This window comes from Oryzias latipes, chromosome 7 (genome assembly GCF_002234675.1).
Source record: "Oryzias latipes chromosome 7, ASM223467v1".
In the NCBI taxonomy this organism is placed as follows: domain Eukaryota; kingdom Metazoa; phylum Chordata; class Actinopteri; order Beloniformes; family Adrianichthyidae; genus Oryzias; species Oryzias latipes.
Window position 1 is genome coordinate 17,421,144 of NC_019865.2, and position 16,294 is coordinate 17,437,437.

General features: G+C 39.1%; 3 protein-coding genes across 7 annotated transcripts in view; 1 reads left to right on the forward strand and 2 right to left on the reverse strand.

Moving 5' to 3' along the window:
- The window catches only part of LOC101171665 (protein bicaudal D homolog 2), a 36,848-nt gene extending 35,774 nt beyond the window's left edge, over positions 1-1,074 (reverse strand). For all 3 annotated transcript variants that reach the window (XM_020704771.2, XM_020704770.2, XM_023956699.1), the window contains exon 1: positions 518-1,074. In XM_020704771.2, coding sequence (XP_020560430.1) covers positions 518-757 — 240 coding nt within the window. In that variant the 5' untranslated portion in view covers positions 758-1,074. The remainder of the gene's footprint in view (positions 1-517) is intronic.
- Positions 1,075-3,261: 2,187 nt separating this feature from the next.
- On the forward strand, positions 3,262-8,282 carry LOC101171912 (protein tyrosine phosphatase domain-containing protein 1-like). Of its 3 annotated transcripts, none has more exons than XM_004070788.4 (10): positions 3,262-4,185; positions 4,412-4,487; positions 5,195-5,360; positions 5,461-5,541; positions 5,626-5,744; positions 5,822-5,959; positions 6,504-7,489; positions 7,562-7,744; positions 7,834-7,944; positions 8,020-8,282. In XM_004070788.4, the coding sequence occupies exons 2-10, from the start codon at positions 4,442-4,444 to the stop codon at positions 8,146-8,148; spliced, it is 1,959 nt and encodes a 652-aa protein (XP_004070836.1). In that variant the 5' UTR covers positions 3,262-4,185; positions 4,412-4,441; the 3' UTR covers positions 8,149-8,282. The 3 variants fall into 3 exon arrangements, with proteins under 3 accessions (XP_004070836.1, XP_023812468.1, XP_023812469.1); XM_023956701.1 differs by having other exon boundaries at positions 4,174-4,185; positions 5,266-5,360; XM_023956700.1 differs by having other exon boundaries at positions 3,264-4,487; positions 5,266-5,360.
- Positions 8,203-14,838, reverse strand: LOC101172162 (F-box/WD repeat-containing protein 12-like). Its single transcript, XM_004070789.4, has 10 exons — positions 14,683-14,838; positions 14,535-14,572; positions 11,292-11,446; positions 11,075-11,199; positions 10,089-10,295; positions 9,821-9,985; positions 9,475-9,685; positions 9,026-9,207; positions 8,804-8,934; positions 8,203-8,674 (listed from the first exon to the last, which is right to left on the reverse strand). The coding sequence occupies exons 1-10, from the start codon at positions 14,782-14,784 to the stop codon at positions 8,575-8,577; spliced, it is 1,416 nt and encodes a 471-aa protein (XP_004070837.2). The 5' UTR covers positions 14,785-14,838; the 3' UTR covers positions 8,203-8,574.
- Positions 14,839-16,294: the final 1,456 nt, after the last annotated feature.

Consider the following 16,294-nt stretch of genomic DNA (forward strand, 5'->3'; position numbering starts at 1 on the left):
ATAAAAGGGTGGTAACTGCTCTAGTCTTAGGAGGGAAGGTTCAAAATTCAAACTAACTCCCGCCCTTTGCAGCTGAACTGGAGATTCTTGTTTCCACAGCCCACACAGGAGCTCACCATTTATCCAAAAGGCGACGCGTAAAAGAGCCTTCTAACAAACAGTTGAGATCATATAGTGTGGAAGTGGGAATAAAACAGATTCATATGTGAAAATATAGTAATTTCTGCGCACATATGTCTGTGGGTCAGAGAAAAATGTTTTTAAGAAGAGGCCCTTTTTAGCTGTGGTAATAATTAAAGGATCTCGGAGGGCAGTGTGCGCATGGAGGGTGGGCGTCTTCCATGAAGACGTGCGTTTCTGACCTTGTGGCAGGGGGAGGCGGCGATTAAAACCAATCGCAATAGAACTGAATAGAAATGTAATATCTTATATTATTCCATCTAAAGAATAAAAAAAAATGTGATTTTTTTTATGACCAATGAATCTCAATTTCTTGTTTCATATCGCAATCATTTACCTCTTTCACTTGGTCCAGCTCCTGTCGAACGGCATCATACTCAATCTCCAGGTCGTCGTACTGTTGTTTCAGCTGCTGCTTCTCCTCCAGCACCGCCAGCCCGTACTCCGCAGCCTGGATCTTCTCGTTGGTGGTCTCAGTCAGCTCCCGGGAGAGACGCTCGATCTCAGCCCGCAGCCACTCCGGGCCGGCCTCCAGCAGCAGCATAGCGTCGGTATAACCTTGCTCATCAACGGACATGATATGTACCGGTGACAATCCCACTAACGCACGCCGGTTGACCTGCGACGAGAAGATGATGGCGTGTCTTCAAGCGGTGTAACCTTGAAGAAGACGCGTTCGCTCAAATTCGCCTGTACTTAAATTGCATGGTTATGATGACGCCTGTGCTTTTCGCCGGGCCGCTCGCGTTTCTTTGGTCATGTAGATGACTCTGATGAACTATCTTCATCTGCAGACTTCACTGAAAGCTCTCAGTAATGCTCCATCGCTGCGGTCTGCGCACTGCTCGCCAACCCCGGCTTTTCAGATCGATAGCGCCGGAGTCAGAGCACCAACTGCCAAGACAAAATATACTTATTCTGATTCCCGCTTTCAAAGTAAAACTCAAATCTGTTTAAATTGTGATTTTTGTATATTTTTAGCGCAATATTTTACGGTTGTTTTATTAATTATACCAAAAAAGTTCAAACAAGTTTTAAAAATATTTACAACATTCCGAAGTTATGCATTATTATCCAAATAAAGGAAGCATGCTTCTTTTATTTTGAAGTCAAAAAAAGGAATGTTCCGGTCGGTCAGACGCTTGTTTGAATGGTTTGAACTGAGTGGATATCAGCTGGGAAGACGCCTTTACGTACCAGCAGTGCTTGTAGGGAAATGTAGTCATAAAATGGGTAAAATATGAGGAGGCAACCATTGGTCACTGCAAAATAAAACTCAATATCCCGAAAGACATTTGAAGTTGCTTATGTGGAGCACGGAAATCTTCGTACCAAACGTTTGTTGTCATTAGTTTAGACTTAGAAGCGACAGACTCTGCATCTTTAACCTGACGCATTTTTGCTGCCATCTGGTGGAGTAGTGAATCGGAAAAAAAAAATCATTATTGGATTTTCTGCGTTAACTACAGCAAGAAGCAAATTTACGGCGGTTTTATTCCCTCTTGTGGCTAATTTAATTACTGCTTTGTTTACTGAAATCTGAAAAATTAAAAGATAAACCTTAATAGCATTAATGGATATTTATGTTTTATCTCAAGTACATCTTTTGGTTTTTTTCTGCCAGACGACATGGTCTTTTCTTTTTTTAAAGTGAACCTGATGGATGACAGAAGATTTGCTTTTTTTATTTGTATATATTTTTAGTTTGACTTTTTTGCAATTTAATTATTTTTACTTGTTAAAAACATGTTTGAATATATACGTCCATTTAAAAGAAAAACAACTGTCTAATTTAGGTAAAACAACAGTTTAACTTTTAAAGTGCAATGAAAAAATGTGGAAAATTGAGACATCAGTGACTTACAGTTGCAACATGATGACGTATTTTTTATTTTAAAAAAACTTAATTTCTGTAACTTTTTATAGAACCCTTTTTTCATATTTTTAAAATAATGTTTAATGTAACATGTACAGTTAAACGTGAGACATATCATTGAAATTTGATGTATATTGCATGGAAACTGTTTTATGGATATTACACTAAAATTTATAGGGTAGATTCCAAAAACTCAATTGTTTACCCTCTTTTTGTTGTATGTCATCAGCAAAATGAAGCCTACGTCAGCAAGACCGAGTTGCGAAAGTACAAATTCCTAAACCTGATAGAAAAGAATCAAGATCTAACTCAGTGACGACCTGGGAATCAGATAGTTATGATAGCAACTAAACAAGATAATCAGAACTCCTGGAGACTCTGACGACAAAGGACATGTAAACATTTGAATAGTGCTACCAACTCTTTTCTGCTCTGACCAAATCTCTCAGACATTTTTTTGTCAAATGTTGTTGTAAAATGAAGACTTGTCAGTTGAATTGATTTCTCCTGCAATCAAAACATAATGTTGGTTTTATGTTGGTTGAAAGTTGTTTTTGTTTCCTCATGATGATGCTCAAGATGGAACAAAGTTCAGTTTTTAATTTTCTACCGTTTTGTCCCATTTGGGGTCACAGGGCTGCTGGAGCCTATCCCAGCCACTTGGGCGAAGGCAGGGTTCCCTGGACTGTCTGTTGCAGGGTCACAATCACACACACATTCACTCTCACACCTAGGGACAATTAAGTGTTTCGACAATTAATGGTTTCCAATTGACCTATGAAATGGGAGGAAGCTGGAGACCATGCATGGATAGAACATGCAAACTCCACACAGAAAGGCCCCCCATTGGTGTTGTGTTGCTGGTCCCCCAGATGGGACTTGAACCTTCTTGCTGTGAGGCAAGAGCGCTAAGCACTGCCCCACAGTGCAGCCCCTGAAATGAAATAATACATTAATAGTTAATAATACATTTACCTTTTTTGAAAATATAAATAAATAAATAAATAAATAAAAGTTCTTACAAACTCAAAAGTGGATGTATGTATATAATGCTTTTTAATTCTGTAAAAAACCCAACTGTTATTTTCAATATTTAAGTCACTTAAATTAAAATTATGAAGCATTTCAAATTTTAAATTAACTGAATACTATTTAGTCTTCTCTAGTTCTCTTCTCTAGTTATTTACCTAGCAATTTGTATTTAACAAAACTATCCATATCAGCATTAATGCCATTCTTGTAAAAGCATATAGATATTAATGTTAATGCCATTAACATAATGTTAACGGCAAACAAACAGGAAATTAATGTTTACAAGAACGATTTGAATGGGTAGAATCTTTTTTGTGTTAGACTGAACCAAAATTCAGATACCAGAATTGTTGCTTTGGTTCAGATAAGATGACTTGAAGGTCTCACCAACGTCATGAACTGATCTCTGCTGGTTGACCTGAAGCTAACCAGCTTTCCTGAAGCAGAATGTAAGCCAATAGGATTTCATAGACCTGCTATGTCACAGAGGTTTGGAAAACAAGATGGACTAAACGTCCTGACATCAAAAACACTTGCATGAAAAGTGTCATAGGACATTTATTTATTGTTGTTTTTTAATGCTGTGTCAACATCTAATTCAATCAGGACATATTTTTCCTTCATCCATCATGTGAGGTGAAGAAAAAGTTCTTGCAAAACAGGCTGGACACACGCAAATAAATGTGTAATATGTAATTGATGAGAAGACAGCTGCCAGACGTTTTTGTTGAGGAGCAAGCATTCTGTTTTATACTTGTTCTTAATAAGATTAGTGGTCTAATCTGGGAGGAGTCAGGAATAACCTGCGGAGCTGTGGAGTGCTAGAACTGCTCACACAATCTTTTTTGCTCCCTCTGAAGACACTGACCCCACATTTGATAATTCACAGATGGCCTTTAAGGAAGGAGACTTCAGGCTCCCTTACCTCGCTCTATGAAGATAACCTGACACAGGGGGCAGCAGGAAGGCCACAGGATTGATTTTCCACAGAGCAAAAGAAGGAATGACAATTTGGTTTGAGAAATACTGGTAACAGTAGTTTTGAAGGGACTCTTCACCAGACAGCAGTCGTCAGCATCACATTTATGGTACCAGAGGTAAACCCGCTTTTCTCCGTTTCATTTTTTATTTTTTGTTAGTTTGTATTTCTTTACAAGATAAGTACTTTGTACTTTACTGTTTTGTGGGGTATTTTTGGAACTTTTTTTTGTATTCTTATCAGCCAAGAATAACATTTCAATTCTCTAAAACACTATTTCCTTGCTTATTTAAACCATAGTACACATAAGTGTGCATAATAATTTTTAACCTTTGTGTTTTCAGTCTTTGATATGACGCTCAGTCTGAGTCCACATGGCATTTCATGTAAAGATAGGAGGTGGAGCTCTGATGGAATACAGTAAGTAAAAAAAAAAAAAAAAAAGGAAAAAACAGAAACTACATAATTTTACTGACTAAAGCACAATGCAGCTACATGAAAATACTTTTTAAATACAGAGGATGAGGGGCTATTTTTACTGTAATGCCCTCATGACAGATCATTAGTGCCAACCAAGGATTAAACACGTCCAAGTCAGATCACACAACTGATTATCTTAATCATTTAACCGAAACAGTTTAACCTACTTCATAGGGACTTGGTTGGGTGTGTGAAATGTTCTTTCAAAGTATCTAAATACGGTTCCGAAACCTACAATTAAAAAAATAGAGTTAATTTTAAAGAATTAATTCATTGAAAAACATCACTTTGAATCTTTGTTCATACCTTTTTTTTTTAGCTTTATTTATAGAAGAAAGTTTCACTGAGAGTAGACTATGCTTACCATGGTGCAGAGGTAGAGCGGTAGACCTCTGATCGGAAAATCACAGGTTTGGTTCCCGCCCCTTTGGGCAAGACACTGAACTCAGCATTGCTTCTGGTGGCTATGGGTTGTTGTCAATGTTCGGCAGTGGAGCGGCTTCAGTGTGTGAATGTGTATGTGAATGTGTGTGAATGGGACAGTGACTGTAAAGCACTTTGGGCTTTCTAAGAAGGTAGTAAAGCCCTATACAATTGAGCTATTTATGGATTACTTTTCTTTTCCTGTTTCCAAAAAAATACAACAGTAAAAGCTCCCAGAGCAAAATACACAATAGTAGGAGAAGCTATACGATATGTCATCCCTGGACACATGCAGTGCTCAATCGGGTGTGGAGGTGAAGACTGCAAATATGATAACCCTGCTTACTGGAGAGAAGACCAACAGGCCATAAAGGGCCTCTACTCCTCCTGGTAACCATCATTTCTTTAGTTTAATTTTCCAAATCATTTTACCTCACTGACTTGTCAAGGGCTTGAATTTAACATTATAATTCTGTTACTGTGGTTACAGGATCACAGAGCATCTTCTTGCCATGTCCAGACCTTCAACGGAAATTATTGAAAAGTTTGACGTAATCAATCAGTTTAAAAGGTATGCACTCCTTTGTTTCTCGGTCAGTACCTTTCTAAAGGTTTCTGAGGTAAAAAATGATAAAAACATCTTTGCTGTTTGAAGGAATGGCATCAAATCGGTCATCAACCTACAGATGGTAGGAGAGCATGCGAGCTGTGGAAAGCCTCTGGAGCCAGATAGCGGGTTTTCATATCGTCCAGAGGTCTTTATGGAAAACAACAGTATGTACTTTGGTATGTCTTTAGAATAATTCGACAGTAAGTCTGAAAGGAAAAACTAAACCATGTTATGCTCTAAGTTTTTTTCTATAATTACGGCTGGTGTGACTACGGAGTGGCCAACCTCACCACAATGTTGGACATGGTGAAGGTGATGGCTTTTGCACTGCAGGAGGGAAAAGTAGCGGTCCACTGTCACGCTGGCCTCGGCAGAACAGGTAGATTTTTGAGGAAATGTGTACAAAAGGCTTAGAGACCCTCTCCAATAAAAACAATCGGGTTTTGGGTGTTTATGATATGTTCTTGTGGCTTTTTTCATGGTGGAAGACATATATAAAGAAAATTAAGGTTAAGATTGCATTCCTGAATATTTTTTTACGTTAATTTAAACTGTTGTGAATTAGGAGCAGAGGCAAAAGTGTCATTGACAAAAGTCTGTAGTTGGGACATCCAGTTGGTGCTACAGCCGGCGGGCCACAGTTTTCCTGCTGCGCTTTATTCTGATGCATCCACTTGCATCCTCCAAGCCAACAGTCCTGCTCACAACTCAGAGGCAAATTTCTAAGAAACTTCTGTCTCTCTGCAGAAAGTATGTCAAAGAAAACAACACCGTTTTTAAAATTTTGGTTTAAAATGGCATTATAATAATTAAAAGACCACCAGGAAGATGATTGGAGTGGGACTTTAAAGTTATTGAGAAATCCTAAACTTTCAATAACTTGCAATAGCATATGGTGAATCCTTTTCTCTCTTTTCCTATAGGAGTTTTAATAGCATGTTTCTTGGCCTATGCAACCAGGATGACCGCTAATCAGGCTATTTCATATGTCCGTGCCAAAAGACCTAACTCCATCCAGACTAGAAGTCAGCTGCGTTGTGTCAGAGAGTTCGTCCAGTTCCTTGCCCCTTTGAGGACTGTGTTTTCCCAAGCTGAGCCACGTTCCATCCCCGTTACCCTGTCCCAGTACCTAAACCGCCAGAGACACATGCTGCATGGTTACGAGCGAAAGGAGTTAAGACATCTTCCAAAGATAGTCCAGCTTGTGTGCAGGCTGCTGGTTGACATCGCAGAGAATCGGCAGGTGATTGAGGAGGATATACTGGAGGCCCCTGACATTCAAGACATAGAAATGACTTTGAGTGTCATTGAGAAGATGGGTCCCGACTTTCATACTCGGGAGCCACGGTTACCGGGATCGCCAATTTTACCGAGGCACTTTAACGAGCCGCCCATCTTCTACCACCGCAAAAGTCTGAGCTACAGTGACTCTGACTTGAGGGGGCTGAGCTCTCAGCTCAATCTCCTCACACAACCACTGACATCTATCTCCAAATCTGAGACAAAGCTCCCCTCATGTTCAAGCCAAGGTCAGAGAGACTACCCATCAGAAGTCTCCCACAGCTCTACGGGCTCTCTTTGGCAAGTCAAGAACCAGCAAAACGATGGGACCATAGTGCTCAAGAAACTAAAGAAGAAAGTAATCCACCGTAGCGAGTCGGTGGGAAACAATCAACCCCCCAAAAAGGGTAGCATGTTGTCCAGGTGGAAGGCTGAGCAGAGGGAGGAGCGGGCTCTAAATGGGAAAAAATATCACGATAAAGAAGAGGAGCAGTCTGAAGTTCCCTTCATCACCCTGCAATCAGAGCTATCTCTGGATGGCAGGAGGTTGCTGGTGGCACAGGCCCTGGCTGTGGACCTGTTTCTAGAGGGGCAAGAAGAGCACAAAAACAAAGTGCTTACCTGGCAGGTAATGGTTGCAATGACTTGATTTAGTGATATACCGTTGGATGTAAAGATAAAAGTGCTGAACTGTGTGCAGGGAGAGCTGAACCAAGGCGGTGCATGGGAGAGACTGTGCATGGAGCGTGATCCCTTTGTCCTGACTGGGCTCATGTGGGCATGGTTAGAACAGCTGAAAGAGCCCGTCATCTCCATCCAAGATGCAGAAGCCATGAGCCACAACGATTGTGATGCACAAACTGTGCTTGACAGTCTTGATCAGGTCAGAGGTTTCTCTATCCAGTTCTAGTTTTAACAAGCAAAATCTGACATTTAGTTGTTTCAGCTTTTATCTTCACTGTCTTCATTCAGGCCGCCAAAGAAACAATAACCTGCATACTACATTGCATGGCTCAAATGCTGACGATATCAAAAGAAGTAGAAGTGGCATTCCTGAATCGAACCATCAAGGCTTTCACTTGGGTAAATAATGCTGATTTTTAGTCTCTTTCCTTTTGATTAATTTGTTTTAGGAGCTTATAAATCTTTTTTTGACAGATGGATATGAACTCTGAAGATAGAAGACACGTATACACGTCTATGACTAAAACCCTGAAATGTGTGCTGGAACACATGAGGTCATTGGTCACTGAGCAGGAGAAGCCACAAGAATCCCAACTAAAATGATCAAAACTGATTTAGTGACTGTGGTGCTCTGCAGACAGGAAAGAAACTAATGTGCCTTTTTCAGTTCTTTATTGTAAAAAAGTAGCAAGTGTTTATGTGGCTTTAAGTGTCTCTAAAATTGACTATAATCATCACAGCTGCCTGCGTTTTGTTTGACCATTCTCAAGAATGACAGAAACACATTGAAGAACAGATTATTTTTTGAGAAGCATTTTGCCTTAAACCCAAACACAAAAAAAGGAAACAGCTTTTTCTTTAGGACCTAACAAGCATTTTCACTCAGTAAGTCTTTGCCTTGCTAATACCACAAATTTATGAGCAACATTTGTTTTGTTTTTCTGTAAACATCACTGAACCCTCAAAATGTACAGCGTTCATAAACATTTTGTGAAGAATATATTAACATTTTTTTTTGGCCTGGGATGCTCACGTTGTAAAGGAGTATGCTTTCAGGACATCTATGCCATCTACCCCTTCAAGTGAGGCCACGACGCTGGAGTAGTCACAGGCCACATGAGTGAACCCTCTGCAAATATCAAATGAGATGTTAGTAGAAGCGGCCTTGTTTAGATGAGTGGTAATCCTTGGTGTGTAGTTGGAAAGATGGTCGCTCCAAATGTATCAACGGTTACTAACATGTCACATCACTGATTACCTGGACATTGCACGAGAGCCTCCCCGCAAGTAAAAATGACTCTCTAGAGTCACTCCATTGTCTCTGCTGTTCCTCCATGTTAGCACTCGTAAAGAGACGTCCTGAGAAGCGGTCACGAGGCGAAAACTATCCTGCATCACAAAAAAAACAACTCCTCACAGAGACGGCAAAAACAAAGGGTGAAGGAGAACATTTCTGCATCTCAAATGACAAACAGCTCACCACACATATAGAGGAGATGGGCAGAATGTGATCTGAAAAGCTAGTGAGCAGGACTCCTTTCAGAGAGTACACCCACAGCTGCTGACCAGATGCCAGCACAATGCAGTCACTACTCTTGGCCTCTAAGAGGATCTGTGACTCGGATGAAAGCAGCGTCAAGGGGAAGGACTCCACTTGCTGGACTGAAATGAAATGCATCGTTAGAAGTTTAGGTCTGAGGAAACATGAAAAACTACAGTTAAACAGCCTCTGCAAGTCTTTTGCATGCAAGTCAATTAACTACAAAAGTTTATGCTGTGCTTTCTGTGGACATTGTTCAAATTAAACTGTAATGAAATCGTACAAAAGTGTTCTGAAAAGTGCCTTTGCCTTCATTGATTATTGTTTTCTAACAGCCAGGGGAGGAGATCTGAAGGATCCTGTAAGTTATGATATTTTTTGCGCCTCACCATTGATCTCTGACGAGTACTTCTTTTTAGTGCTGATATCGAATACAGTCAGGGCTTTTTTGTTTCTGAAGCTGCCACATTGGTGGATAATGGCCAGCCTGGCAGGCAAACTAGGTAAAAAGACAGCAGCATGGCACCCAGTGACTGGCAGAGACTGGCACAGAGGATCTTCATCTTCAGAGGGAGAGGTCAAACTCACACTGGAAATCACCTGGGAACACACCAAAAATAACCTAAGGACTAGTGTTACGCAAAACACGCAAATGTTTACTACTGTTGAATTCCTCATTTTTGCAAATGGTCTCCACTTAGGAGACATGCAGACATGCATTTAAACAGAAAATACCTTTGGAAATATATCACTACTGTCCTTGGTTCCAGCAACAACCCACTTCTTGTCAGGTGAAATTAAAAGTAAGTCGACTTTGAAGGAGTCACACACCACAACCCTGGATTTTGTGGTCAAAGTAAAACCAGTCAGTGTGTGCACTGATCCCTGACTGGTTCCAACCTAACAAACAAACAAAAAAACATTTAACAGAGTCGCTTTACTGAAGAAAAAATGCTTCAGAAGGATTTTTTAATTCTGTACCCCAAAATGTTTAACAACTCACAGTCAAGAACCAATCGTTGTTTTTACTGTACTGCAGCAAAGTACAATGTGGAGATGATGTAGAAAAGGAGCCTAACTCTTTACCAGTCTGGCCCTTCCAGGTCTTTATAAGACCATTCGAGTCAGATGTGATCACAACTTGATGCTGCTCCTCGCAGATAATCCCTGTCAAAGGACTCTGCACAGGTGTGCACCACAGAAGTTCGCCCTGATAGAAGGAAATGATAAAAATCAATAACCACATCATTTAATACTGAGCTAGTTCGACATTTATCTTTAAAATGAAAGCAGGAACTATCAAGAGAGTGCTATCTGAAACACATGGTTTAAATGGAAGTACTAATTTAGTTTAAATAACATGTGAGTAGAACCTTGTATTTAAGAACATAATTGTCATTCATTTAGATTTAAAAACAACAAGCAACACAAACAATTTTAAAAGAAAAAACACTGGGGGATATTGTCTAAAAATGGGCAATCTATATTTGAAACTGTTTATGTAGTAACTGTGTTGGGAAATGAGCACCGTTTACTTTTTTGCATTCGCAACAACCGCCATGGAGAAGGTAGGTGTGGATTTAATCCCTTGAAGCCTATTGATGTAAACCACTTTGGCTCTAAAATTACCTTAATTTGGCATCTACTTGAAAGCAAAAACTTTCTTTTTCATAGCTGGAAATAAAGTCAGGCTCCAAGGGGGGAACAGCTTGTGGGTAGAAGCTGTTTTTCAGTCTCATTCTGCTCTGAATTCCACTACAGCAATTTAAATTCTGGAAATTGTTAATTTCTTTAAAGAGTGATTCATTTGGATGTTGGAAATGTACAATTTAAATGATAAAAATACGCAGTGGATATAGTTTTAGGAGTCTTTTTTTTTCCTTCCTTCACAACCCCATAAAAGTGTGTTAACTCTGTGAGGGAAAACACACTTGTTACAGTTAATTAAAAATGCTTTCTGGGTGAGTGATGAAATGATGCTAGACTGACATTTCGGATGTTCCATGCTCTGACTGTACCATCAGTCGAGGCACTGCAAACAGTGGCCTCCATGTTCCAGAGGTTTGGATTGTGGCTAGGATTCCCATGCAGATACGCCAGACCAACCACCTTGCCTGAAGGACAGAAAACATGTGAGACCCAGTTGAGGTGAGATTATGAAATCCTGCAAAGGGAGATTTCTGACCCCGACAGAGAAAAAGCACACCTGTATGTCCACTTAGGCTCGTGCATGTGTAACCTTTTGTCATGTTAGCCTCCAAGAAACTACGGCGTAGGAAATATCTTTTCCAGGAGCAAGTGTCATGTTCACTCCCCAGGGCTGCGAGGTTGCAGAAACTCCAGTGCTGCAGGCATATCCTCCTGAGATGAAGACAAATGTTTGTAGTTCTTTGACCTACTTTTGAGGTGTTATTTTAAAACAAGATCAACGTATTATCACATTGACAGAGTAGAAAAAGCTTCAGTGAATTTAAATCTGTGAAGGGCGCTGCAACCTGTAAAGCAAAAAGAACCATTTGGTCCATTCTCTTCCAGAAAAAAACAAGCGAGAGCTCCAAAGCTCCACTTTATTGTTCCAACATTTACACTTTATTTATGTTTGTGGTCATTAAACTATTCATTTATAAAATGTAGCTTTCATGCATTTGTGAAACTACATGCAAGTCTTGCATTTGCAATGACTTAACTAGAACTGTGTTAATTTTTTTAGGTGTAACAAATTTGACTTCTTTTACTTTTGACAGCAGCACATACAATTTCCTTTTCAAAATAAAAGACATCCTGTAAAATAAGGACTTCCTGATGCAGTAGATTCACTTTCATTAAAAATGCAAGAAAACAAACATGATACTATCTTTTATCATGACTATGTTGCGCCTTCATCACATTTCTATTTATTTAACCATAAAATTCAGAACATGACATGATAGATGTAGAATCCAATTTTAAAATTAAATTAACCTTTACCAACATTTTGCCTGTTTGTTAAAATGTAAATCTAAATGACAAAAACCTAATTAACTAAAACAAACTACAAACCTATTATTTATTCAAATTGTTAATATTTTCTTCAAAGCCAAAGAGTCCCAATGAAGGGATGAATGAGTCACATGTTGCTCCGGGGCCTCAAGTTCCAAAAACCCTGTGTTAGAGATATAAAGTATTGTTATTTAAAATTGTCTTTAGCCTTGCCTCTGCCAATTGTCTATTTTAATTTGAATTATTTCACTCCACAATTTTTGTGATTATATGCACATTTCCTAATAATGTTAAACCTTAAATCCTCAAAACCCCACAATAAAACCATAGGAGACCTTGCCTTTAAAGCTGTCACTACCTGTACTCATTTTAGCAATAACCTTTGTAATTACGACAGAACGACTCCATCAAGTGTTTTAAGAGTCAGCTCTAGATATTTGTATCCAGAAGAGCTGTTATTTTGGCTTTTACTGCGATATGTTTTGATTGGTCTGTGATATGACGACTTGTAATTTTAAGAGTTTTTACTATTTTGAAGCACTCTGTGATTTTTAACTGAGAAGGGTACTATAGATAACATTTGCTTAGTTATTTACGGTGGCCGAGAGGTGCAAGACACGCTTACATTTAAGATACAGCAACAGCAAATCCCAGTACAAATGAACAAATCACGAAACACAACAGCAAATATTGAAACACAACAGCAAATCATGAAACACAACAGCAAATACGGAAACACAACAGCAAATCACGAAACACAACAGCAAATCATGAAACATAACAGCAAATCATGAAACACAACAGCAAATACTGAAACACAATAGCAAATCACGAAACACAACAGCAAATCATGAAACACAACAGCAAATACTGAAACACAATAGCAAATACTAAAACACAACAGCAAATACGGAAACACAACAGCAAATCATGAAACACAACAGCAAATCACGAAACACAACAGCAAATACCGCAACACAACAGCAAAATCTGAAACACAACTGCAAATCACAAAAAACAACGAAAAAATACTGAAACACAACAGCAAATACTGAAACACAGTAGCAAATACTGAAACACAACAGCAAACCACGGAACACATGACAGAGATGAAAACTAACAAATACTGAATTACAAAAACAATCTCGATACAAATGAAAAAATACAGAAACACAAAAAGGAAAGCGGAGAAACGGCGTCTAACAGAAACGGAACGTCCTGAGTCCCGGAAGTGACGTAACATAGAACTAATTGTGTATTATTTTTTACATTTCCCTATTACTGTCTTTTTTATGTGGACATTTTCAATACTTGAGACAGTCCAAAAGCATTTCTTCAATTGTATTACTACAATAAAAATTACAACAACGTTTAAGAAGGTAAAGTTTTTGCTTTTCCGGTATTAAGGGTATTCCCTCTCCGCTAGACCACTCTAGCAAGAATGCTTCAGGACTGTTTCATGTATTTCAAATGTCCACATTAAGAAAACAGTAATTAATAACATTTAAAAAATCATACACAATTAGTTTGCTGTTGTGTTTCAGTATTTGCTGTTGTGTTTCGTGATTTGCTGTTTTGTTTCATGATTTGCTGTTGTGTTTCATGATTTCATGTTGTGTTTCAGTTCTTGCTGTTGTGTTTCGTGATTTGCTGTTGTGTTTCAGTATTTGCTGTTGTGTTTCGTGATTTGCTGTTGTGTTTCATGATTTGCTGTTGTGTTTCCGTATTTGCTGTTGTCTTTCATGATTTGCTGTTGTGTTTCAGTATTTGCTGTTGTGTTTCAGTATTTGCTGTTGTGTTTCGTGATTTGCTGTTGTGTCTCAGGATTTGCTGTTGTTTCAGTATTTGCTGTTGTGTTTCGTGATTTGCTGTTGTGTTTCATGATTTGCTGTTGTGTTTCCGTATTTGCTGTTGTGTTTCATGATTTGCTGTTGTGTTTCCGTATTTGCTGTTGTGTTTCATGATTTGATGTTGTGTTTCGTGATTTGCTGTTGTGTTTCGTGATTTGCTGTTGTGTTTCGTGATTTGCTGTTGTGTTTCATGATTTGCTGTTGTGTCTCGTGATTTGCTGTTGTGTTTCATGATTTGCTGTTGTGTTTCAGTATTTGTTGTTGTGTTTCATGATTTGTTCATGTGTACTGGGATTTGCTGTTGCTGTATCTTAAATGTAAGCGTGTTTTGCACCTCCCGGCCACCGTAGTTATTACTTACCGTGACTTGATTTGTACATGAATGAGATAACAAAGTTTCAAAAAAGGAATTGTGAATGAAGCTGCCATGTGTGTATATATGGTTGCCAAACTTAATTATTAGACTTAAAACAAGATAATCCAGACGTCAAATTTACAAAAAAAAAAAAAAAAAAAAATAGTGCAAGTGCCTGTGTCACCTGAAATTAAAAACAGGTATTACCACTCCACCTTACAGGCCTTCTAGTGGGGTTGGGGGAAAAAAAGTGCAATTAACTCACTTCCATAACCAGGGAGTCTCCGCAGCGTCATGCCAGTCCTGGAAATAACACACACATCTAGATATTTAAACACACCTATTTTCTCCTGTCTTATTCAACCACTTCCGCATTTCCGACACTCCTTATCCTTTACTTTCAGAGGCTTTACCTTACAAACGCTTGAAACACGCATTAAATCTTCCTCGCTCAGATATGTAAAAATATATATAAGGCAGTCGGTGGTCACTTGTGGATGAGAAGAATCATCCATCGTGACTTCAGATTGTAGAAACTCCACCAGCCTCCTCCGGAGACGGAGAGGGCAGGAAGAGAAGAGGACAAACTGGTTTTGCTTTGAAGGACAAGCCCCATCCTGCCGCTAGATGTCGCCATTGTAACATTTTCAGCGCAGAGACGCACCGAGGTTTGCAGCAAAGTGCGCAACACAAATAATTAATATTAACCTGAATAAAATCAGTGATTTAAAGGTTAATTATATAAAACTATTAGTTGAAACGCTGTAATGTATGTTAATTATTTTCCAGTTTGTCTCTACGGATTAAATTGTAACTTTAATGCTTCTATAGTTACTTTGTGGGTTTTATGGCACGTTTGGGAAGCTTAACTTAACTGCTGTGCTTTTAAAAACATGTTTATAAATAATTATTGAAAAATAAGATTGATAGTAGCTCTAATCAGTCAAGGTGAATTCAGAGCCTGCGTCTGCTTGTGTGCGTGTGTGTGCGATGAGATTCAGCCCTGGTGGGATTCTTCGGCAGGGCCCCATTTCTCCCATGAACACGGCCCGCACAGATGAGCCAGATATATAACCCAAGACTTGTGAGCAGCAGAGGAACTGGGAGACAGATAATCGCACTTGTTCACCCCAGAAGTCTACCTGTGACACCCTCGCAATGACAAGCGAGGGTCTTACAAGAAACATAATCAGGAAACACAGCATTAATTTTTCACCGTTATGCAGATGAAACGCAGTTTTATTTATCCATGACACCTGACCAGAATGACCATATAGAGAAACTGAATGCCTGCATCAGAGACATCAAGACCTGGATGACATTTAATTACCTCCTCCTTAACCCAGAAAAAACTGAGGTCATTATACTGTAGGTCCTACAAACCTCAGAGTTGGATTACTGTAACTCTTTGCTAGCAGCATGCCTTAAAAGTTCCCTAAGAAGTCTCCAGCTTGTTCAGAATGCAAAAGCTAGATTGTTAGCAGGTACTAGCAGAAGAGATCACATGGGATCACTGGCTCCCAGTTGATTCTAGAATTAAGTTCAAAATCCTCCTGCTTACCTATAAGGCCTTACCTGGTATGGCCCCATCCTATATCAAAGACCTCATAGTGCCTTACCGCCCAAACAGAACACTTTGCTCACAAAATGGGGGACTGCTTGTGGTTCCTAGAATTTCTAAAAGTACAGTTGGAGGTAGAGCCTTTAGTCACCAAGCCCCTGTCTAATGAAATAAGCTCCCAGCTCATGTTAGAGAGACCGACACAGTTTCTACATTCAAAGTTTGGCTTAAAACATTCCTGTTTGGACAGGCTTATTGCCAGACTTGCTAGTAATTAGAGAATATTTAACTTACTATTAACATGTTTGAATTAAACTTAACAATAACAATTAGTTAATAGGCTGGTAGAAGTTTGAAGCTGGGGAAAGCATGGTGCACTGGGGTTCTGTCCTCTATTCTCGTCTACTTCTAGTCTCCTTCTCTTCTCTTTTCCTAATCATTATTTATTCATCATTCAGTTCTCC

Coding starts and splice junctions, on each gene's coding strand:
- LOC101171912 (XM_004070788.4), top strand. CDS start 4,442: ATGGCATTTCATGTAAAGATAGGAGGTGGAGCTCTGATGGAATACA. Junction 5,542..5,625: donor GTAATCAATCAGTTTAAAAG/GTATGCACTCCT, acceptor TGCTGTTTGAAG/GAATGGCATCAAATCGGTCA. Junction 7,745..7,833: donor TGCTTGACAGTCTTGATCAG/GTCAGAGGTTTC, acceptor GTCTTCATTCAG/GCCGCCAAAGAAACAATAAC.
- LOC101172162 (XM_004070789.4), bottom strand. CDS start 14,784: ATGGATGATTCTTCTCATCCACAAGTGACCACCGACTGCCTTATATAT. Junction 11,447..14,534: donor GAGACTCCCTGGTTATGGAA/GTGAGTTAATTG, acceptor TCTTCATCTCAG/GAGGATATGCCTGCAGCACT. Junction 9,208..9,474: donor GTACTCGTCAGAGATCAATG/GTGAGGCGCAAA, acceptor ATTTCATTTCAG/TCCAGCAAGTGGAGTCCTTC.